The sequence below is a fragment of the Bubalus kerabau genome, chromosome 1, assembly GCF_029407905.1.
Source record: "Bubalus kerabau isolate K-KA32 ecotype Philippines breed swamp buffalo chromosome 1, PCC_UOA_SB_1v2, whole genome shotgun sequence".
In the NCBI taxonomy this organism is placed as follows: Eukaryota; Metazoa; Chordata; class Mammalia; order Artiodactyla; family Bovidae; genus Bubalus; species Bubalus kerabau.
The window spans coordinates 189,171,532-189,194,148 of record NC_073624.1 but is presented as its reverse complement, the minus strand read 5'-3'; the positions used below and the strand labels follow the sequence as shown (position 1 = coordinate 189,194,148).

Here is a 22,617-nt window from a genome sequence, read left to right as displayed (position 1 = left end):
AGGTGTGGGGAGGGAAAAGGAGGAAGAGATGTGAATGGGTGGTGATCAGGAGCAGAGACCTGGAGCCCTGGAGAATCCAGAGAAAAAACGAGGAGGAGCAAAGGGGTCTGGATGGGGACAAAGAGTTGGGAGTTAAACCTATCTGGAGTCTGAGAAAACTGGATTCGAGTTGAGTGGCCCTGCGCCAGCTGCTGTTTTCCCACCTGTAAGAGGTTCCCTGAGCTTCAGTTTTCCTCACCTGTGGAATGAGGGTCATACCTATAAAATGTTTATGCAGAAATGAAGCCGGGGTGGATGCTGTGGGGTGGATGGAAGACTTCTGCTGCCCCCGCCCCACTGAGCCCCTCCGTCTGCCCCGCAGCTCAGAGTCCGACGGTAGCCGAGACCCTCCATCCTGCCTTCTCTGGAGTCCAGCAGTACACAGGTAGGGAGGCAGTGCGGCGCCCCAACGCGGGGCACCCCCCCCCACCCCCCCCCACCCCCCCGCCCTCAGTTTCCTCCCTGGGCTAGCCACTCCACGCCCCTAGCTGCACTTAGATCTGGCTCCACCCCTCAGGGCCGCCCTCTTCATTCTACCTTGCTTCTTCTGTCTAGCCATACCTCCTACTTTGTGGCTTGGCCCCCGCCTCACCCACCTTCGACATTTGGCCCTGCCCCTCATAACCTGCCTTTGGTCCCGCTTGTCGTGTCCTGCTCGGACCCGCTCTCCAATGTGACCATGCCCCCTCATTCTTCCCAAGACCGGGCATTGGCTCCGCCCTCAGCCGTGGTCCCCCACCCCTCAAATATGGCCCCGCCCATTAAACGCTTCCCTGCCTCTTATGTCTCTCCCATGTGACCACGCCCCCCTGCCTTCCCAAGACCTGTCGTGGCCCCACCCTCAGCCACAACCACGCCCACTCTACTCTTTCCTGTGGCCGTGGCCCCTCCCTCAGACTGTCTCTCCCATGTGACCACGCCCCCTCCTTCTTCCTAAAATCTGGCCTTGGCTCTGCCCTCAGCCATGGCCCCACCCTTCGAATATGACCCCTTTCCCTTCTACTCTTCCCTGTTGTCTTAGTACTTCCCTCAGACCAACTCTCCCCTGTGACCACCCGCCTCCACCGTCCCAAGACCCATCTTGGCCCCACCCTAGGCTGTGACCTCGCCCCCTCAGTCTTAGCCCCGCCCCACGCGCCCACCGGCCTCACGCCCGTTCCGCCCTATGTCTCGCTCCCGGTCTCTGCAGCCATGTACCCCACAGCGGCCATCACGCCCATCGCGCACAGCGTCCCCCAGCCGCCGCCCCTCCTGCAGCAGCAGCAGCGAGAAGGTGAGGGGGCCGCGACCTCCCCTGGGCGCCAGCCCCGCCCTTTGACCGCCCCCCTCCACCTCCAGGACCTCCTGCTGGGTCTGACCTAGCCTCGGGGAACTGCTCGGCCTGACGTCCGGAGAGACGTGCCTTCAGTTCCCAGCATCACCTGGGTATTTAGGAGGCAATTGACTCTAGGTCTCTGAGCCTCCGTCTTCTCCTCCGGAAAGTGGGAACCGGGCTAGTCCCGACCCCATAGGGATAGCAGTGACCCTGTCTCCACCAGGAGCTCTCTCCAGAGTGGAATGCCTTTTTTTGAGTTTGAGGTCAGGGGGTGGGGTGATGAGGTATCCCTGGTGAGATGAGGGTTCCTCAGTAGAGTCAAGTGGGAGAGGAGTTAGATTCTGGAGTCGGACCGCTGGGATTCAAATCCACCCAGTGCTGACTTGAGGCATCGTCAGGAAGGCACCTCCCTGCCCCGTGCCTCTGTTTCCTCATCGGCCACACGGCCACGCGTGCCACGAGGCCTTGCTGGGGAGTGAGCAGCACGGTTCCTGACACATAGTAGGCACTCAGCCTGGGAGGAGAAGGCAATGGCACCCCACTCCAGTACTCTTGCCTGGAAAATCCCATGGATGGAGGAGCCTGGTAGGCTGCAGTCCATGGGGTGGCTAAAAGTCGGACACTACTGAGCGACTTCACTTTCACTTTTCACTTTCCTGCATTGGAGAAGGAAATGGCAACCCATTCCAATGTTCTTGCCTGGAGAATCCCAGGGACGGGGGAGCCTGGTGGGCTGTCATCTATGGGGTCGCACAGAGTTGGACACGACTGACGTGACTTAGCAGCAGCAGCCTGGGAGGCTTTTCCTCGCCTTAATCCATCTAGTGGGGTGGGGGTGGGGAGCTGGGGCCAGGCGACCAGCCAGAAAAGTCCCCCGACTCCCCCAGGACATGGGAAGTTTATGGATGGCCTGGCCTGTAGACTGAGTTCTGTGAGGTTCTGTTCAGTTCCTTGCCCAGCAGGGTGCTGTGGGTAAAAGCTGGTTCTGATGCCATCTGTGCTGCTGTAACAGAACAGGATATCTGCTTTCTGGGAAGCCACCCGAGTTCCAGAGCCTCACAATACCAACTGCAGGGCTCGTGGGGGAAGTTGGGTCAGGGCACACCACTCAAAATGTTGCCTGTGGGAGTTCTCTGGTGGCCCAGTGGTTAAGACTCTGTGCTTCCACTACAGGAGGCACAAGTTCAATCCCTGGTTGAGAAACTAAGATATCTCATGCAGCCCTGGTGTGGCCAAAATGTTTTTTTAGAAGTTGGCTGGGACATGGCAAAAAAAAAAAAAAAGACCCTAATAAAAATGGTAGCACAGTTTTATTCATGTTAGATGATTAAGAAATCCATGAATAGTACAATAAATTGGGCATTAGAAGTTTGCACAGGAAAGTGGCGTAGGATGGGTTGTAGCATGTGAGTTACCGTGAAGTGATGGAAAGTTTTGTCTGAAATCAGACGGAGAGCTGGAACCTCAGACGGGAGAAGGTCCTCCTCCTAATACACTTGGAGAGCTGAGAAAGGTGGTGAATGTGGAAGCTGCCTTTGCATATGTATGTGCATTTTGCTTTCTTATGAGGTTCAGTTCAGCTAGGTGTGGCTTTCCGCCTTCACCTAGTGTTTCTTGGAGTTGAGCTAGCACACAAGCAAACACAAAGCTCATGTTTGCTCACAACTGTTCTGTAACATATCAGTTGTGTGGAAACACACCTGTATTTTAAAAACAAGCACATTAGGGAATTCCCTAGAGGTCCACTAATTAGGACTCGGTGCTTTCACTGCTGTGACCCCAAGTTCAATCCCTGGGCGGGGAACTAAATTCAGGCAAACCCTGCAACACGGCCAGACAAACAAATAAGCAAACAACAACAGCAAACAAGCACATTAGCAGAACTGTGGTCCTCATCAGGAAGGTAAGGGTGGATGTGAATGTGTAATCTTGAATTTTGGATTTTCTGGGGTGGGGAATGTTCATCGCGAGTGTTGGGATTTCTTGGTGGTTTGAGGGTTACCTTTGTTTGGGGAGACCTAGGAGAAGATCGTCTGTAGGTTCAGGATTAGCAGCAGGTTTGAGGACTAAACTGGGTAATCAAGGTTTTAAAATGCTCTTGTTATTTATAATTCTTATATGAGCCATGCACTGGGGATTCTTTGGGAAGGAATGATTCTGATGGTTAGCTGTGCTTTAAAAAATTATTTCTGGTTGGTATAGCATATCATTTAAACATGACTAGTGGTTTCAGGATATCTGAGCTTTGGGACTGGAGAATAATCTTTTTATTTCTCTACATTTTATTTTTGCATCAGTTTTTAAATTATCCAAGCTTTTAAAAATTAGCCAAGGTTTGGAAGGTTATCCAAGGTTTTGAAAATTATCTGGATGTTTGGGGTTTGGGACCAGGGAGTTAACTTGTCTTATTCTAATCTGTGATCATTAGACTTTCAAAAATGAACCTTTCCATTTAAACCAGTTTTAGAGATATGGAGTGATGGCAAAGACAGTACAGAGTTTCTGTTATACCCTACAACCAGTTCATCTGATTTCTGTCAATGACCAAGAGTTTGAGGTTTAGGGGTTTTCTGGGGGGTGTTGAGGTTGTCTGGGAGTTTTGGATTATCTGCGGTCTAGGATGAAAGGCTTTATTTCAGTTTGGGGGGCTAGGGATCATCTAAAGTTTGTCAGTTCTCTGGGGCCTGAGGATCAGCAGAGGTGTGGAGCATCTGAATGTGGAATTTTATAGACAAGGGCTCAAGGCACCCTGCCTCCCCTCCCCGCTGTTTCCACGCCCCTCCTTTCTGGGTGTCAGGGTGCACCCCTCCCCCAATAGCTGGAGACACCAGCTGTGGGCTCCGGACCCGTGCCCCTCCCCCGGGGGTCGGCCTCCTCTCCTTGGGGGCTTTATGTCTTTCTCTCCCCCCACCTGCAGGTCCCGAAGGCTGTAACCTGTTTATCTACCACCTCCCCCAGGAGTTTGGAGACACGGAGCTGACGCAGATGTTCCTGCCTTTCGGCAATATCATCTCCTCCAAGGTGTTTATGGATCGGGCCACCAACCAGAGCAAATGTTTTGGTGAGTCCTTGCTGTGGGCGCCCCTTCCTGCTTGCCGCTCCCTGAACCGCGGGCCCCTTGCCCTGGGTGGGGCGGGGGGGCGGGTGTGGTCAGCCACAAGACAGATCTGGTCTGAGAGAACCACATTCTGGGGCTTCCCTGAAGCTCCAGTGGTTAGGACTCTGCGCTTTCACTGCTCAGGGCCCGGGTTTATCCCTGGTTGGGGAAGTAACATCCCACAAGCTGTGCAGCAGCGTCAAGGGCAAAAAAGAAAGAAAGAATCACATTTATGATCATAACAAGCACTTATTAAGCGCCTACTGTGTACCCAGCACTTAGCATGAGTCATTTCTAAGATTCCCTTGTTCATTCATCCATTCATTCAACAAATAGACACATAGGGGCTTCCCTGGTGGTCCAGTGGTTAAGACTTTGAGCTTTCACTGTGTGTGTGGGGGGAGCACAGGTTTGATCCCTGGTGAGGGAACTAGGATTCCGCATGCCACAGGGTGCAGCCAATAAATAAATCAATAACACAGCCCTGTATAAGATTAAACAAAAAAACCCAAATAGACATACAGTGCACCTACTGTGTGCCAGTGCCCAGCACAGTGCCTGGCACAGATTGGTGAAGGAAGCCAACAAAAATCACTGCCCTCTGGGAGCTCAGAGCCCTGCCACCCTGCCTGTAGAACTTTCTCTGAGGATAGAAATATTCTGTATCCCCACTGTCTGAGCCGTCCACCACATGTAACTGCTGAGCGTTTGAAGTGTAGCTATTGTGGCCAAAGCACTGAATTTTTTATTTTACTTAATTTTAATGAATTTCAATTTCAGTAACAACTCATGGCCAGTGGCTGCCAACTGAATTGGAAAGCACAGGTCCAGGGGGAGGAGGTGGAAATAAACAGGCAAGAATACTGGAGTGGGGTGCCATTCTCTCCTCCAGGGGATCTTCTTGACCCAGGGATGGAACCCGAGTCTTCTGCATTGCAGGCAGATTGTTTACTGTCTGAGCCACCAGGAAAGCCCAGGATATAGGCCAGGGTGTTATAAATGGTATAGAGAAAAATAAAACCAGTAAGAAAATACAGACTGATAGGAGGAAGCAGTGCTTCAGCTGAGGCCTGAATGATGAGGAGCCAATCATAGGAGTGTCTAGGGGAAGAGTGTTCTAGGCAGAGAGAACCACATGTGCAAAGGCCCTGGGGCAGGACAGGGAGGAGAGAGGGAGGAGAGGAAGGCAGGGAGGGGAAGGGCAGGTCATGAAGGGCCTTGTGGGCCATGGGGAGGACTTCCTTGTCCCCAGACACAAAGGATGTTAAGGCTCAGAGATGTGTAACTTGCCCAAAGTCACAGGCAAGAACCTAAATTAGAAACAATCTGTTTGACTCCAAAATCTGGACTCTGAACCCTACCCTGTCCTCTGGGAAGGGCTGATTCTTGACTGCCTATTAAGCTCCTGCTGTTTAGTCACTAAGTTGTGTCCAATTCTTTGCAGCCTCATGGGCTATATACTGCCAGGCTCCTCTGTCCATGGGTTTCCCATGCAAGAATACTGAAGTGGGTTACATTCCCTTTTCCAGGGGATCTTCCAGACCCAGGGATCGAACCCAGGTTTCCTGCATTGGCAGGCAGATTCTTTACCACTGAGCCACCTGGGAAGTCCTGCTGTATATACTCATTATCCAACCATAAAAGGGAAGAATTGTCCCCATTTACATGGGGAGGAAGGAGAGGTATAGATGATCAAACAACATGCTTGAGGTCACACAGCAAGTTAGGAACAACACCCACCCCCCCGACCCAGTACCCAGCCCCCCTGCTCCCACATCCTGCTTCTCAGTTCAGTTCAGTTGCTCAGTCGTGTCCGACTCTTTGCCACCCCATGGACTGCAGCATACCAGGCTTCCTTGTCCATCACCAACTCCCAAAGCTTGCTTAAACTCATGTCCATCAAGTCAGTGATGCCATCCAACCATCTCATCCTCTGTTGTCCCCTTCTCCTCACGCCTTCAATCCTTCCCAGCATCAGGGTCTTTTCCAATGAGTCATTTCGCATCAGGTGGCCAAAGTATTGGAGTTTCAGCTTCAGCATCAGTCCTTCCAATGAATATTCAGGACTGATCTCCTTTAGGATAGACTGGCTGGATCTCCTTGCAGTCCAAGGGACTCTCAAGAGTCTTCTCCAACACCACAGTTCAAAAACATCAATTCTTCAGCACTCAGCTTTCTTTATAGTCCAACTCTCACATCCATATATGACTATTGGAAAAACCATAGCTTTTGACTAGATGGACCTTTGTTGCCAAAGTAATGTCTCTGCTTTTTAATATGCTGTCTGTGTTGGTCATAACTTTTCTTCCAAGGAGCAAATGTCTTTTAATTTCATGGCTGCAATCACCATCTGCAGTGATTTTGGAGCCCAAAAAAAGAAAGTCTCTCTTGGTTTCCATTCTTTCCCCATCTATTTGCCATGAAGTGATGGGACCAGATGCCATGATCTTAGTTTTCTGAATTTTGAGTTTTAAGCCAACTTTTTCACTCTCCTCTTTCACTTTCATCAAGAGACTCTTTAGTTCTTCGCTTTCTGCCATAAGGATGGTGTCATCTGCATATCTGAAGTTATTAATATTTCTCCCGGCAATCTTCATTCCAGCTTGTGCTTTATCCATCCTGGCATTTCTCATGATGTACTCTGCATATAAGTTAAATAAGCAGGGTGACGATATACAAGCTTGATGTACTCCTTTCCTGATTTGGAACCAGTATGTTGTTTCATGTCCAGTTATAACTGTTGCTTCCTGACCTGTATACAGGTTTCTCAGGAGGCAGGTCAGGTGGTCTGGTATTCCCATTTCTTTAAGAATTTTCCAGTTTGTTGTGATCCACACAGTCAAAGGCTTTGGCATAGTCAATAAAGCAGAAGTAGATGTTTTTCTGGAACTTTCTTGCTTTTTCTATGATCCAACAGATGTTGGCAATTTGATCTCTGGTTCCTCTGCCTTTTCTAAATCCAGCTTAAAGATCTGGAAGTTCACGATTCATGTACTGTTGAAGCCTGGCTTGGAGAATTTTGAGTGTTACTTTGCCAGCATGTGAGATGACTGCAATTGTGTGGTAGTTTGAACATCCTTTGGCATTGCCTTTCTTTGGGGTTGGAATGAAAACTGACCTTTCCAGTCCTGTGGCCACTGCTGAGTTTTCCAAATTTGTTGGCATATTGAGTATAGCACTTTCACAGCATCATCATTTAGGATTTGAAAGCTCAACTGGAATTCCATTACCTCCACTAGCTTTGTTCATAGTGATGCTTCCTGAGGCCCACTTGACTTTGCATTCCAGGATGGCTGGCTCTAGGTGGGTGATCACACCATCGTGGTTACCTGGGTCATGAAGATCTTTTTTTGTATAGTTCTGTGTATTCTTGCCACCTCTTCTTAATATCTTCTGCTGCTATTAGGTCCATACCATTTCTGTCCTTTATTGTCCCCATCTTTGCATGAAATGTTCCCTTGGTATCTCTAATTTTCTTGAAAAGATCTCTAGTCTTTCCCATTCTATTGTTTTCCTCTATTTCTTTGCATTGACAAAGGAAGGCTTTCTTATCTCTCCTTGCTATTCTTTGGAGCTCTGCATTCAAATGGGTGTATCTTTCCTTTTCTCCTTTGCCTTTAGCTTCTCTTCTTTTCTCAGCTATTTGTAAGGCCTCCTCAGACAACCATTTTGCCTTTTTGCATTTCTTTTTCTTGAGGATGGTTTTGATCACTACATTCTGTACCAGTGTCATGAACTTCCATCCTAGCTCTTCAGGCACTCTGTCTATCAGATCTAATCCCTTGAATCTATTTGTCACTTCCACTGTATAATCGTAAGGGATTTGATTTAGGTAATACCTGAATGGCCTAGTGGTTTTCCCTACTTTCTTCAATTTAAGTCTGAATTTGGCAATAAGGAGTTCATGATCTGAGCCATAGTCAGCTCCTGGTCTTGTTTTTGCTGACTTTGTAGAGCTTCTCCGTCTTTGGCTGCAGAGAATGTAATCAGTCTGATTTCAGTTTTGAGCATCTGGTGATGTCCATGTGTAGAGTCTTCTCTTGTGCTGTTGGAAGAGGGTGTTTGCTATGACCAGTGCATTCTCTTGGCAAAACTCTTAGCCTTTGCCCTGCTTCATTTTGTACTCCAAGGCCAAATTTGCCTTCCTACTTTTGCATTCCAGTCCCCTGTGATGAAAAGGACATCTTTTTTGGGTGTTAGTTCTAGAAGGTCTTGTAGGTCTTCATAGAACAATTCAACTTCAGCTTCTTCAGCTTTACTAGTTCGGGCATAGACTTGGATTACTGTAATATTGAATGGTTTGTCTTGGAAACGAACAGAGATCATTCTGTCGTTTTTGAGATTGCATCCAAGTACTGCATTTCAGACACTTTTGTTGACTGTAGGGGTACCCCATTTCTTCTAAGGGATTCTTGCCCACAGTAGTAGATATAATGGTCATCTGAGTTAAATTCACCCATTCCAGTCCATTTTAGTTCACTGATTCCTAAAATGTCAATGTTCACTCTTGCCATCTCCTGTTTGACCACTTCCAGTTTACCTTGATTCATGGACCTAACATTCCAGGTTCCTATGCAGTATTGTTCTTTACAGCATCGAACTTTACTTCCATCACCAGTCACATCCTCAACTGGCTGTTGTTTTTGCTTCTGGAAGCATCCTGCTTCTAGGAAGAATAAAGAAATTTCTGGAAGAAAACCTCCATAACATTCAGCAGTCAGGGGGTCACATGCCTTCTCTGAGCCTCAGTTTCCTCGTCTGTATAATGGGAGGTGTGAGTGATATGAAGACACCCCCCTACCCCATTTCCAGATTGCCCTATGGCTCCCCGTGGGCCTCAGCCAGACCCCTCAGCCCTGATCCCACTATCTCTCTGCCCTGACCTCTCTGCCTCTCCCACAGATCTCAGGTACCCTGCCCCCAAACGCTCACACATGTGGTTCCCCTCCCCCTGGGGTGGCCCCCAGCCCTTGTAGCCTCTGCAGAGCCCCCCAGAAAGTCTATGAGAACCAACAGGTAAGGGGTAGGAGTAGGGCTGGGTGGAGGGAATTATGTGGTGGAAGTTTAAGGTGTGTGTGTCAGGAGATGGTGCGCTGGAGTGTTTCTGATGGTCCAGGTTGGGGGATATCTGTGGCTGGAATGACTGATGGTGGCAAAGAGAGAGACAGACACAAAAAGAGAAAAGAGAGGGAGGGAGAGACATAGACAAGAAACACAAAGACACACACAAAAGGAGAGAAGAAGAGAGACAAGGACAGATAGACACAGAGACAGACCGGAAGAGTCAGATGGACAGACAAGACCCCAAATGGATGGAGGGCTTAGAGGAGGCAAAAGGTAGGGATCCAGAGCCTAGAAGGAGGTGGGCCTGGGGTGGGGAAGGGAGACCGTGGCGTTCCCTGGACCCCCAGAAGCCCCACCTGTCCCCCTCTCCCCCTATCAGTTGGGAAGCCTCATCAGAGCAGAGCCCAGGTAAGAAGTGAGTGCCCTATCCCCAGAGGCATGCAAGCCACCAAGGTGTCAGAACCACATCAGGACTGCTGTGTGTGTTCTGGGAAGCTCCCCTACCTCCCCTGGGTCGTCTGCTCCCGCGAGTGCACACCCCCGCCCCCAGGACCCCACAAGCCGGGCAGCCAGGGCTGCAGCACTGGAGCGAGCCGAGGACCCCTGCGTTGCCCACCATCGTGGGTCCACCCCGGTCTCCGCAGGCTTCGTGAGCTTTGACAACCCGGCCAGCGCGCAGACTGCCATCCAGGCCATGAATGGCTTTCAGATCGGCATGAAGAGGCTCAAAGTGCAGCTGAAGCGGCCCAAAGACCCGGGACACCCCTACTGACCGGGCCCACAGCCACTCAGAGGCTGCGGGCTTGGCCCAGGTGAGCCGCTAGGCGGCCCTGCCCCTGCCCTACCCCCACCCCGTCTTGTCCGCACCCTCTCCTCATTCTCCAAACCCTCCCCAGGCTGGGGGGATGCTGCAAGAGGCTTCAAGAAGCCCCCAGGTTTGGTTGACGGGGACAGAGCTGGACAAAGACACCCCCCCCAGTCCTCTCAACCCCCTACCCTCACCCCATGGTCAGGGCTGGAACCGGAGCAGTAAGATGGGGGTGGGAAGGGCAGTTAGGTAATCTTTCCTGGAGAAGGCTTTGAAGGATGAATAGAAGTTCACCTGAGAAGCGGGCATGGTCGGGTGAGGAGGGCCGTGAGGAGGGGCTTTTGTCCTGTACTAAGAATCAGTTCTCCCAGCTAGGCCCCTTTGGGAGCCCTTCCTTTGGCACAATTCACACCCAGTGGGTAGATGAGAGAGTGAAATGTTTGCCCCACCCAAGGCCATGCCGGGGGTGAGGGTGGGGGTGGAAATCCCCTGAACAAATGAACAAATCCCCTAATGTCTGCATCATCAAAGTGAACGACCCTGTCAACTCATCACTTCTTTGGAGGCATGAACCTTGAGCCTCCAGGGCCAGTGGGGAAACTTATAACTGTGCTCCAGCCTCGACAAGCCTCATCTGTGAAATGGGCTCATGCACGTCGCCTCCCCCAGGGGCTGTGGGGTGGATTCACACGGGGCACTCGATGTTTTTCCAGCTGAGCCCAGGACCCACCACCTGGAAAGCTCTTGATAACTTATTTCGATTTTTCTCCACTAAACCCACCATTGCCGCGGTCATCACAGAGGCTCCCCACCTTGGGGTCTGGTGTGAAGTAGGTGTTCACTGAGGGTCTGCTTCCAGACCCTCTGCCAGGGCAGCACCCACAGATTCAAGGGTGTTCAGCACCCACAGATTCAAGGGTTGTGGGTCTTTGGGGGCATGCTCGGAGACTCGCCACCTGAAGCCAACATCTGTGATCCGCGCGCTTTGAACACTCTGACAGCAAGTCTTTACTAAGCACCTACTGTGCACCAGGCACTGTTTCCAGCGCCACAAGTGAACAGAAATTGGGGCGGGATGCTGCTTCATGGAGCGACAGGGAGCAGGGGAGAGGAGACGGAAAGAAACAAATATTTGTGCCCGGTGGCCAGATGAGGACACGGGGCTTAGCAACCCCTCCAAGCCGTGTGTGTCAACCTCCAAACCCCAAAATGGACTCTTTCTGCAAAGATAGGGGTCCTTGGGGATCCCAGATCCAAGTCTGGCCAGGGCAGGGGAGCGGGTGGGAGGTGATTTGTCGGCCTATGTGCCCACCCTCCCCCTCTCTTCACCCAGCGCCCTAACGCCCCTCCCTTCTCCGCCAGGTGAGGGGCCTTCCCACCCCAGGAGGGTTTCCCGCTTCCAACTGATCCAGGACTTTTCCGTAAATTACAACAGAGTTTGGACACCAGCCCCCTCCCCTCCCCTCCCTACTTCCCTGCTCCCCTTCCCAAAATGTGAAATGCTACCCAAGGCCCCATGGAGTGGGGAAGGGGCTTCGTGGTCTTTGGGGGATTCCTGAGGTGGGGGCCAAGGATTCACTACCCCCTCCACGGAGATTTCCTCGCTTCCACCCCCTTCCTACACACACAACCTTCATGGCTTCCCCAAATGAAATCGCAACTTTTCCTATATATATATATGCATATATATATAGAGCTATAGACAGTATATATATTTTTTGAGTATAGATCATGGGACCAAACTTTTCCGACTTCTTTCCATCCAAGAGAAGGTGACCCTGGGCCAGTCACCCAGCAGGGACGCTCAGAAGGGCTGAGGTTGGCGGGGCAGCCCAGTGTCCTCCCACCTCCCGCTGTCATGTCAGACCAGGGCGCCGGTCAAGCACTGGGAATCAGCCAACGAACGCGATATACCTCCAGGACTTTTGACCCCCCCGCCACCGATAATTCTCATGGGCCTGAGGGCTCAGCCGGCTTCAGTGTCCCTGGTCCTAGCTGCAGCTTCCTGAGCCCCCGCCCCCGCGTGCCAGGGCCCTGCCTTCTCCGGATGCAGGCACAAAAGAGACCCCTTGGCCTCCCCCGACCCTTCCCCCCACCCCCAGTCATAGCCTTACTCATGTGGCCAATAGCCCTTAGCTTTCCGTCGGGGGCAGACAGGGCCGGGGGAAGCCCCCCCCCCACCCTTTGAGCCCCCTCCCAAGGGCAGGCAGCCACCCTCCCTGCCTTTGGATCACCAGCCTGGAATTCACAATGTCATGACCAAGATCGCCACGTGCACCGGAGGAGCCCAGTGTGCGCTGGCCCAGCACCCCTTCACCGGAGATACCTCTACAAAGAATTTTCTTTTTTTGGTCTTTCTGAGCAGGTACAAAGAAGAAAAGAAATGGGGGGAAAATCAAACGACAATGGATTTTTTTGTTTCCTAGTTGGGGCGGGGAGGGATATCCCGTGGGGCGCCTCTGTATAGCTACTCAAACCGTGAAAACCCCCCTTGAAGCACAGAGTCAAGTTTTTTTTTTTTTTTTTTTATTGGACATCCGGTGGGGCCTCATGCCAGACGAGGCACCAGAGAACTTCATAAGCTCAAGAGAAAAAAAAAATTTTTGAAAAGGAAAAAAAAAAAAAAGCATTCCCTTTTGTTTCTACCAAAATGTGTTGACGGACCCAGAAAAAAAAAAGCAAAAAAAAAAAAAAAAAGGAAGAAAAAAAAAAAACATAGCAAAAAAAAAAAAGAGGAAGAAAAAAAAAATCTGACAAACCTGTTTCGATATTCCAGTTTGATAATTGTTCCAAGACCCTCTCTAGTGTGCCTGTGTTCTGTGAGTCTGCGTGTGTGTGTGCTCAGGGGTCGCGGGGCTTCGGCTATGTCCTGCCCCACCTGGCCCCCGCCAGGCCTGCTTGGGACTGCGTGCCGGCGTGCAGTGGTGTGTGTCCTTTGGCCCATGTTTACTGGCTGTAAATACCATTTTTATACTCCACATCAAAGACCGACGTGATTTGTACGATGTACTTTATTTCTGCTACGAGTAATTTCATGAAGTTTCAACTTGCAAAACTGACTTTTGGAGACAAACCGCCACACACACACACACACACACACACACACACACACAAAGAGGAGAAAGACTTGGAGGGAACTTTGAGTTGACTTGCTTTGAATCTCGAGGTCCTTGTCACTGTGGCGTGTTTCAGGTGAGAAGCTGCAGTCATCACCTTCATGTCCAAAACACCTCTCTTTGGTCTGGAGAAACTGAAAGTTTATTTAATAAAAGTTTTACTTGCTAAAGGACTGGGCCCTCCCTCATTTGCCCTCCTCTCCTCGATAAAGACCATGTGCTTCCGGTCAAGTCGGGTGCCTGGGCTAGAGATGAATCCGGATTTAGAGTGAGGGGTGTGTGGGGAGAAGGGTTTGATGTCCCCACAGCCGAATTCTGACAGAATCATCCAGACGCTGAAGAAATGGAGCATTCTTTTCTCATGAAAAGCAGGTGCCTAAGTTTGTTGATTCACACGTTCATTCATTAATTCAACAAATGTCTACTATTTATTGAATGCCAACTGAGTGACTGTGGCTTCCCTGGTGGCTTAGTGGTAAAGAATCCACCTGTGAATACAGGGGATGAGAGTTCAACCCCTGGATAGGGAAGATCCCCTGTAGAAGGGAGTGGCAACCCACTCCAGTTTTCTTGCCTGGGGAATGCCATGGTCAGAGGAGTCCATGGGGTTCCAAAGGAGTCGACACCACTCACCAACTAAAACAGCAACAACTGAATGACTGACCCCATGCTGGCCATCAGGGACATAGCAGTGACCAGATGGTTCTGGGCTCTGACTTCAAGGAGGCAGCCAGGGGTGGGGGCAGGGGAGACACTGTACAATACATATTTTTGTAATTGGGGTAAAATTCACCATTTTTAAGTGTACAATTCAATGTCATTAAGTACATTCATAATGTTGTGCTACCATCACATCTATCTAGTCCCAGACGATAGGGTTCATCACCCCAAAAAGAAGCCCTGTCCCCATGAACACTCACTCCCCAGCCCCTGACAACCAGGAACCCACTCTCTGTGAATTTGCCTGTTCTGGACGTTTCCTTTCAAGGGAATCACTGTGTATCCTCTTTTTCTTTAAAAAAATTTTTTATTGTGGGTATAGCTGCTTTACAGTGTTGTTTTAGTTTCACATGTATAGCAAAATGACCTTGTGTCCTTTTTAAAAAATATATTTATTTGGCTATGCTGGGTCTTAGTTGCAGCACATGGGATCTTTAGTTGTGCCATTTGAACTCTTAATTTAGGCATAGGGGATCTAGTTCCCTAACCAAGGGCAGAACCCAGGTCCCCTGCATTGAAAGCACGGAGCCTGAGCCACTGGACCACCAGATAAATCCCATGGCTGTGTGTCCTCTTGTGTCTGGCTTCTCTCACTGAGCATTGTCATCGTGTTCTCAAGGTCTAGCCACATTGTAACGAGTGTCAGTGCTTCTCTTCTTTAAAAATCTGGTCCATCTGTGGATGGACCATTCATCCATTGATGGACATTTGGGTCTGCTTTTCGGTCACTATGAATTACGCTACTATAATTATTCATGTGTAAGTTTCTGTCTGAACACCCATCTCAGTTCTCTAAGGCACATACCTAGGGGCAGAATTCCTGGGTCCTGGTCACTCTGTGTTCCCACCAGCAGCTCATGAGAGTTCCCACGTCTCCACATCCTCACCAATTCTTGTTACACAACAGATTCAAATTGGAATGTGGAGGGAGAAATCCCCCCATTGGAGCTGAGGTAGTCAAGGACCCAGAAGTGTCCTGAAGAGGTGAGACCTGAAGGAGGTAAGATCCAAGAGAGGAATTGACTTCGGCTGAAAAGGCACATATAAGACAGCCTGCAGACCCTGCCCCGCTCCAATGAAGTCCTCAAAGGTCCTAAAAAAGAAAATCCTGAGACCTGGGATGCAGAAGAGTGGGCTCCAGGGTAAGAGCTTGTAGTGGGGATGTGAGTAGAGGGGGGTGGCCACACCCAAGCTGAGCCTTTCCAAATTCATGGGAGGAATACTAAGCACTTGATTTAATAAGCTACTCATGTCCTGCCAGGGGCTTTGCAGAAACTATGTCTTTTAATCTTATTAATGACTCCATTTTACAGTTGAGGAAACTGAGACTCAGAGACAGGAAATGCTTGGTCCAGCTCCAGCAGAGAGGCCCAGCTCGGGTGGGAGTTGGAAAGGTGAGTCTGAGTCCACCTGGAAAAGTTTTCTGGGTGGAAGGAACAGCCTGGGCAAAGGCTCAAAGGCTTGGGATGTGGTTTTTAGTTGGGCCACTGGCTAAGACCACAGCACTGGATGAAGAGATGGATGCAGAGGTGATGGGTTACAGAGGTTCTTTTGTGACTGAGCACTACCATGTGCTGGACCTTGTCTCTGCCCTCCAAAGTTGCAGTTGAGGAGAAAGTACTTATAGGGCCAAAAAAAAAAAAAAAAGTACTCCATCCCCACAAGAAAAAGTAATTTGCAATGTGCTAAAAGTTGTAATCACAATGAAACCAACAAATCTGGGACATTACCTTTTTTTTCTTTTGGCAATGGCACATGGCATGTTTGATCTTAGTTCTCCAGCCAGAGCTCGAACACACGCCTCCTGCAGTGGAGATGGGGAGTCCTAACTACTGGACCACCAGGGAATTCCCTGGGACATTATCTTGATGTCAATAGGGAGTCACAGAGGATTTTGAGCAGGGGAGGGGCATGATAGGACACCTCAGGTGACCTCTGTGCTGCTGTTGAGGTGTAAATTGGCATTCTGGAGAACAACTGGGCAGGGTAATATTTCTATCAAGCATTTACTAAGCACTGTTTGCCAAGTGTTGTTTCAAGCCTATGTCATCCAATACAGTAGCCACTGGCCACCTCTGGCTATTTACATCTAGATCAGTTTGTCAATCTATAATTTCTTCAGTCCCACTAAGCCACATTTCAAGGGCTCAAGAGCCACGTGTTCATCACTTCTGGAGTTTTCTCAGACGACACCAGTCTAAACATTGTACATGACATAACCTGCCACAACCTTGTGGGGTGTGTCCTATCAATAGCCTTACTTTATGAATCAGTAGTCTGAAGCTCAGAGAGGTTAACTAACCTGCCTGAGGCTGCACAGCCAGAGGTGAACCCAGGATCTCAGGTTGGTCTCAACCACTGTGCTATCCCATTTCCCTGTACTGTGTAGTGGCTAAAATGAGATGTATTAGATCTTAGTTCAAGTTGTTATTTGAGATAGTCCAATTTAAGCTTTTAAATTTAACTCAAAGTCATTAAACAATTAAAATGTGCACCTGTACAATACAGCAATTGTACCTGAGTATCTCCATAGAGTGACTTAGGGGTGTGTTTGGGATGGCTTAGTCCTGGTAGTGAGGTAGGGTGTTCATCCTGGGGAAGTAGGCTAAGTGACACCCAGGGTGTATCAGTTAGCTGTTGCTGCAGAACAAATATTCTATCTTCAAATTAGCTGCTTAAAACACCCCACACATTTATTATCTCACCCAGTTTCTATGGATCAGAAATCCAGGAGTAACTTAACTGAGCTGTGGTTCAGGGTCTCTCACAGAGTCAAAGTTAAGACATCATCTGAGGCTCAACTGAGGCTGGAGGAGCTGCGTCCAAGCTGGCACCCTTGCATGGCTGTTGGCTGGAGGCCTCAGTTCCTTACTGCATGGACCTGTCCACAGGGCTGCTCATGACATGGCAGCTGGCTTCTCCCAGAGAGCACATGATCCAACATGGGGGAGAGAGAGAGAGAGAGAAAAAAGAATATATGTATTTAAAACATTCTGGGGACATGTATATGATTGTAAGAATGAGAAGAAAAGGCTAGAAGTATATTTACCAAAATAATGATGGGGGTGGTTTTGGGGAAGTGAAGAATTGGAGGCCAAGATTAAGCAGAGTTGAACCTCAGCTGCAATCTTTACAAGGTGAATATATTATTATTTAGGAAATTAAGAATTAGTTTTAAATGTTCTTCTTTAAAAAAATTTTTTTTTATGTGGACCATCTTTAAAGTCTTTTATTGAATTCGTTACAACATTACTTCTGTTTTATGTTTTGGTTCTTTGGCCACAAGGTATGTGGGATCCTAGCTCCCTGAGCAGGGATTGAACCCACAACCCTTGCTTTAGAAGGTGAAGTCTTAACCACTGGACTACCAGGGAAGTCCCCAAATATTCTTTTTTTTTTTTTTTTTTTGAAGATAAAAGAATGGAAATGACAGGTATGATAGTTATTTGGGGGGAAATACTACATTTAACTCAAATGCTCCACTGTCCTTCAGAGAGGCCCTCAGGGCAAGGAATGGGGTGGGGAGTGGGGGCCGCTTCCAGCCAACAGCCTGCAAGGAACTGAAGCCTACCAGCAACCACTTGGGCTTGGAAGAGGATCCTGACCCAGTCAAGCTTTCAGATGAGACACCACCCCAGCACAACACCTTGATTGCAGCCTGTGGGAGACCCTAAAGCAGAGAAGCCAGCTAAGCACCCCTAGATTTCTGAAACTAGGAAATAGTTTAAGCCATGAAGTTTTAAGGTAATTCATCATGCAGCAGTGGTAAATAACACATCAGCAAAAGCTCATCAACTATGACAGAAACTACTAAGTACCTGGAATAAACCTCAGAAAAATCTGTAGAGAGAAAACAGTAAGATCTTACTGAAAGACATAAATGGAAAAGCAGACAAGTGGTGAACTGGGTGACAGAGGTACCTGGGGCAACTCACGATCTTAAGGGATCTGTTCTCTCCCAGATGAACCTTGAACTTTATCACAATTCAGATCCCTACAAAGTTTGCTTGGAACTGGATAGGCCAATTCTCAAATTCATGTGGATCTTTGAATTGTAAGGGAAGCAAGGCTGGAATGTCCTGAGTTGAATGGCTGTTTATTGAGCATATACTATGTGTTGGGCACAGTTCCTGGTGCACTATTAGGTTTAACTCATTTATCACCTCAGGAGGTGAGATCTCATTCACAGATGGGGAACACAGAGAGATTGGGTGACTGGCCACAGTCTGCCCACTGAACTGTGATAAAGAATCCACACGGCCCTACTGAACAGAAAGATATGTTATAAAACTATAGTAACTAAAATTATACATCATCAGTGTCTGTCCTGTTTTATTTGCTCTTCTGTTCCCTGGATCCCAGTACATAGTATCTGCTCACTGACTGTCCTAAAATTACAGTGTTTAAATCTGGAAGCTTAAGCTTAAATCTAGAGACTGCGCAGGGTTTGAATCCCAATTATCACATTTGTCAGGCCAGTAGCTCATCTCTCTGAGGCTCAGTCGCCCCCAGGGCCGGAATATGAGGCTTAATGGGCACACACTTCTGAGCGTTGTTGTGTGAATGAATAAGTTAATATCTATAAAGCCCAGAGTAAGTGCTACTGCTGCTGCTAAGTCGCTTCAGTCGTATCTGATTCTGTGTGACCCCATAGACGGCAGCCCACCAGGCTCCCCCGTCCCTGGGATTCTCCAGGCAAGAACACTGGAGTGTGGAAAAGAAATCAATCCCATAGAAAATTCACTTTCCAGAGGCTTGGCTCCTGGCCACCAGCAGGGGGCAACAGAGACTCACGCCTTCGTTCAGTAGTATTGGCGCCTTCATTTGAAACGGAACAAGCATTTATTGCTCAGTGGTAAAGAAACCGCCTGCCAAACAGGAGAAACGGGTTCGATTCTTGGGTCGGGAAGATCTCCTGGAGAAGGAAATGGCAACCCATTTCCGTATTCTTGCCTGGGAAATCCCATAGACAGAGAAGCCTTGCAGGCTACAGTCCATGGGGTCACAAAAGAGTCAGACACGACTTAAGAGACTAAACAGCAAATGCGTGTTGCACGCGTGCTGGGGGCTGGATGAGGGGGTGAAGGAGACCCCTGGGCTCTCTCCTTGGACATGAAAGCTACCTTGCCCAAATTTCTTAGCCTGTCCCTTAAAGCCTGTGGGATCAGTCCCACCTCCCTTCTGTCCCCTCATCTCTCCAGCTACCAGGCCTCTCCATCTGTGGTTTCCTCCATCGGGAAACCCTCCCACCCTGGAGTTCTGAGACGCTGGCTTGGGATGAGGGCACCGGAAATCTTCCGAGTACAGGGAACAGAACTGGCCGAGGTAGAGAGATGGCAATGGTCTAGATCCTAGTGACAGAACAGGGAACCCTTCACCCTGGTTGGCCTCAGAGCAACACGGAGGATGCAAGCAGGGCACGTGATGGTTAAACATGGTGACATAGGATGTGAAGCCCACGAGGACAGAGACCAGTATGCTTACGTCTGGATCCTCAATATTTGTCATTCTCTCTCTAAGCCTCAGTTTCTTCGTCTGTAAAATACTGTGCACCATCCAGGATTGTTGAGACAATCAAGATAAATGCATACGAATAACAGCCGTTGTCATTATAATACAACACTTATACACAAGACAAGATGTCCTGAATCAGGAAAGTGAACACTGTGGATTCGAATATCAACAGGCATTTATTGAGCTCCAGCCGTGTGCCAGGCGCTGCTGTAGGTAGGTCCTGGAGACACAGCCGGGAACAGAATGCACACACACACACACACACACACACACACACACAGCCCTGACCACGCCCCCAGCCCCTCACCACGATCCCGCCTCATTTCCGCCCCTCTCTTTCCTGAGCCTACCAGAACGAGGTGGAGGTGGGGATTATCTACATATTCATGAGCCCATCAGCCAATCCACAGCCTAAACTCAGGCCTGTCTTCAGAGCCTCGGTAATTGTGACCTCAGAAGTGACGCTGTCAGCGATACTTAAAGGCGCAGTAACCTCCTGAAGAGCAGGTAGTTTGGAACTGACTTACAGCAACACATATACCTGCCTCTTTTTAGGAGTCTATACAATACAGGTTGGGAAACCAGCGCATACTAATAGCGAAGAAAGAGCGTTGCCGTCGTGCATAAAGTCAGGGATACGTTTGGAGCGCACACCCCCTGCCAGGCACTGGAGCTGGAGTTTCAGCACCAGGGGTCGCGGACAGCTCCAGAGCCCAGATGGAGGGCCCTGAGTGGGTGGGTGTACCCGTGTGTAGAAGGTTCTGGGGACAAGGTCCAGAAAGAGCGTCCCAGGCCCTCAGCCAGCCCACAGGAACAAGGGCCTACTCTCTCTCTCTGCCTGTCTGCTCCACCCCCATAGAAAGCCTCAAAGGAGCCCAGATGCATGAGTCCACTTGACATCTTCAAGTGGAAGTTCCTCAGGTCAAAACTGTTCCTGGTCCTTAGTCCCACTACTCCCACGTTGGCTCCATGTCAACAGATGGCAGTGCCATCCTTCCACGTGCTGGGCCCACGTATGTCGATGTTATCCTTGACATTTTGCTTGCTCTTTTCATAGCCAATCTATTAGCAAGTCTGTTGCCTCTGCCTTCAAATATCCTAAATCTACCCACTTCTCCCCTGCTCCTCTGCCTCCACTTAACCCAGCCCTAGAATCTCCCACATGGACCATCGCAGTCCCCTCCAGCGAGGTCCTTGGCTCATCTTCACTGCCCCCCTCCCCCAACCCATCTGTCCTACCTGAAGCAAACTCCTCAGAGGGTGCTCATGAGCATCTGAGTCAGGCCCCAACCCTCCTCTGCCTACAGACCTCCTGGGGGTAAAAATCCAAATTCTGCCCCCGGCCCTGCATGACCTACCTTGTCCCCTCCCTGGCCTCTCCTCCTCCCTCTCTCCCCCTCGCTCACTCTGTTCCAGCCACACAGGCCTCATCACTGCTTCTCCATCATGCCAGCCATGGCTCACAGTCTCTGCACTGGCTGACCCTTTGCCTGGAACCCACTTTCCCTAGATAATCACCTCCTTTCCACTCACAGGAACTAGCCTGGAGGGAGTGGGGGTGGGATAAGTTAGCAGGGGATTAACTGTCAGGCATCATGGGCCCTGGAGACCTGGTGGGGATGTCAGTCTCTGTACCAAAGGCAACAGGGAGCCATGAAGGGTTTTATAGGAGGGAGGGGTGAGGTGTGCAGTCACATCTGCATTGTTTAGTCTCCCTCTGGCTGCTGTGTGGAGAACATAGTGCAGGGGAGACTGTGTAAAGAGAAGAGGCTTGTTCCAGCTCCCAAGTGGGCAGTGCTGTGGCTTAGATGAGGTCAGGGCCCCCCAGAACTCCCCTCGGCAGAATCTGGGGTCTGCCTTGGTTGTGCTATGTTCCCCAGAGCTCAGTACAGGACCTGGCATACAGCAGGTGCTCAACAAAGGTCTGATAAAGGAAAGAAGGAAGGAACGTCCTATGCCCAGAACCTTGGCTTGGAAACATTTGACACTGGATTGACTCTCACAACAAAGCTGCAAAGAAGACATTGTAGGACCCATTATACAGATGAGGAAATTGAGTTTCAAACAAAAGAAGGGGTTTGCCTGAGCAAACCCAGGCTGATTCAAGACTCAAGTCCTCTGGCGGTCATGGAAGGTTTCCAGGGGCCAGGTGGCATTTGGGTGGAGCCTAGAAGGATGAGGATGAAGGTCAAGGGCCAGAGGTGGGCACTCTTGGCTATAGAAAAGGCATGAGCCAGTGTCAAGTGGTGTGATGTAAGGAGGATGAAAGCCAGTTGGAAACCTGATGGGCAAGCCTGGATGGTCAGGGAGAAGGTCCTGAGCTGGGAAGGTCTCTGCAGAGATGAGCTTCTGTGTCAGTCCCACCCACAGCCCTGACATCACCCCACCCCTTGAGTGTGGACGAAGCTTGTGACCTGTTCTAACCAATGGAATATACAAAGTGATATATCAAGGTGATGGCCTCATTCCCTCTTCTCTTGTGGTTTTTCCGATTGTAGATAAATATATGTAACACAAAATTTACCATTTTAACCATTTTCAGAGTGTAGCTCCAATGACATTAAATACATTCACCTGATTTATAGTAGCTGCATCTCACAAACCTTGATTTTCATTTTCATTGAATTAAGTGTTTTCTCATGGCACTTCCATCTAGGTTATTAAGAAGTTTATGGTTTAATCTCAAAGTTGTTGGAGATTTTTTTCCGCATAGCTATTACTGATATGTAGTTTAATTTTGTTACATTTTTTCTTTGGTATGACTTCTCTTAAACGAAAGGTTTGTTTTATGACCCACCTTGATGAGTATGATTAAAGAATATGGCCAGTCTTGGTGTATGTTCCATGTTCACTTGAAAAGAATGTGTCTTCTGCTGTTGTTGGGTGGAATATTCTAGAAATGCCATTTCAAGTTGGTTGATAGTATTGTTCAGGTTTTCTAGAT

The 22,617-nt window shown here is 49.3% G+C and overlaps 1 protein-coding gene across 1 annotated transcript in view; it reads left to right on the top strand.

The window, feature by feature from the left end:
- The window catches only part of CELF5 (CUGBP Elav-like family member 5), a 48,704-nt gene extending 38,378 nt beyond the window's left edge, over nucleotides 1-10,326 (top strand). The window contains exons 9-12 of the mRNA XM_055566660.1: nucleotides 362-424; nucleotides 1,229-1,312; nucleotides 4,272-4,415; nucleotides 10,160-10,326. Of these exons, the coding sequence (XP_055422635.1) occupies nucleotides 362-424; nucleotides 1,229-1,312; nucleotides 4,272-4,415; nucleotides 10,160-10,287 (419 nt within the window). The 3' untranslated portion in view covers nucleotides 10,288-10,326. The remainder of the gene's footprint in view (nucleotides 1-361; nucleotides 425-1,228; nucleotides 1,313-4,271; nucleotides 4,416-10,159) is intronic.
- The last annotated feature ends 12,291 nt before the right edge of the window (nucleotides 10,327-22,617 follow it).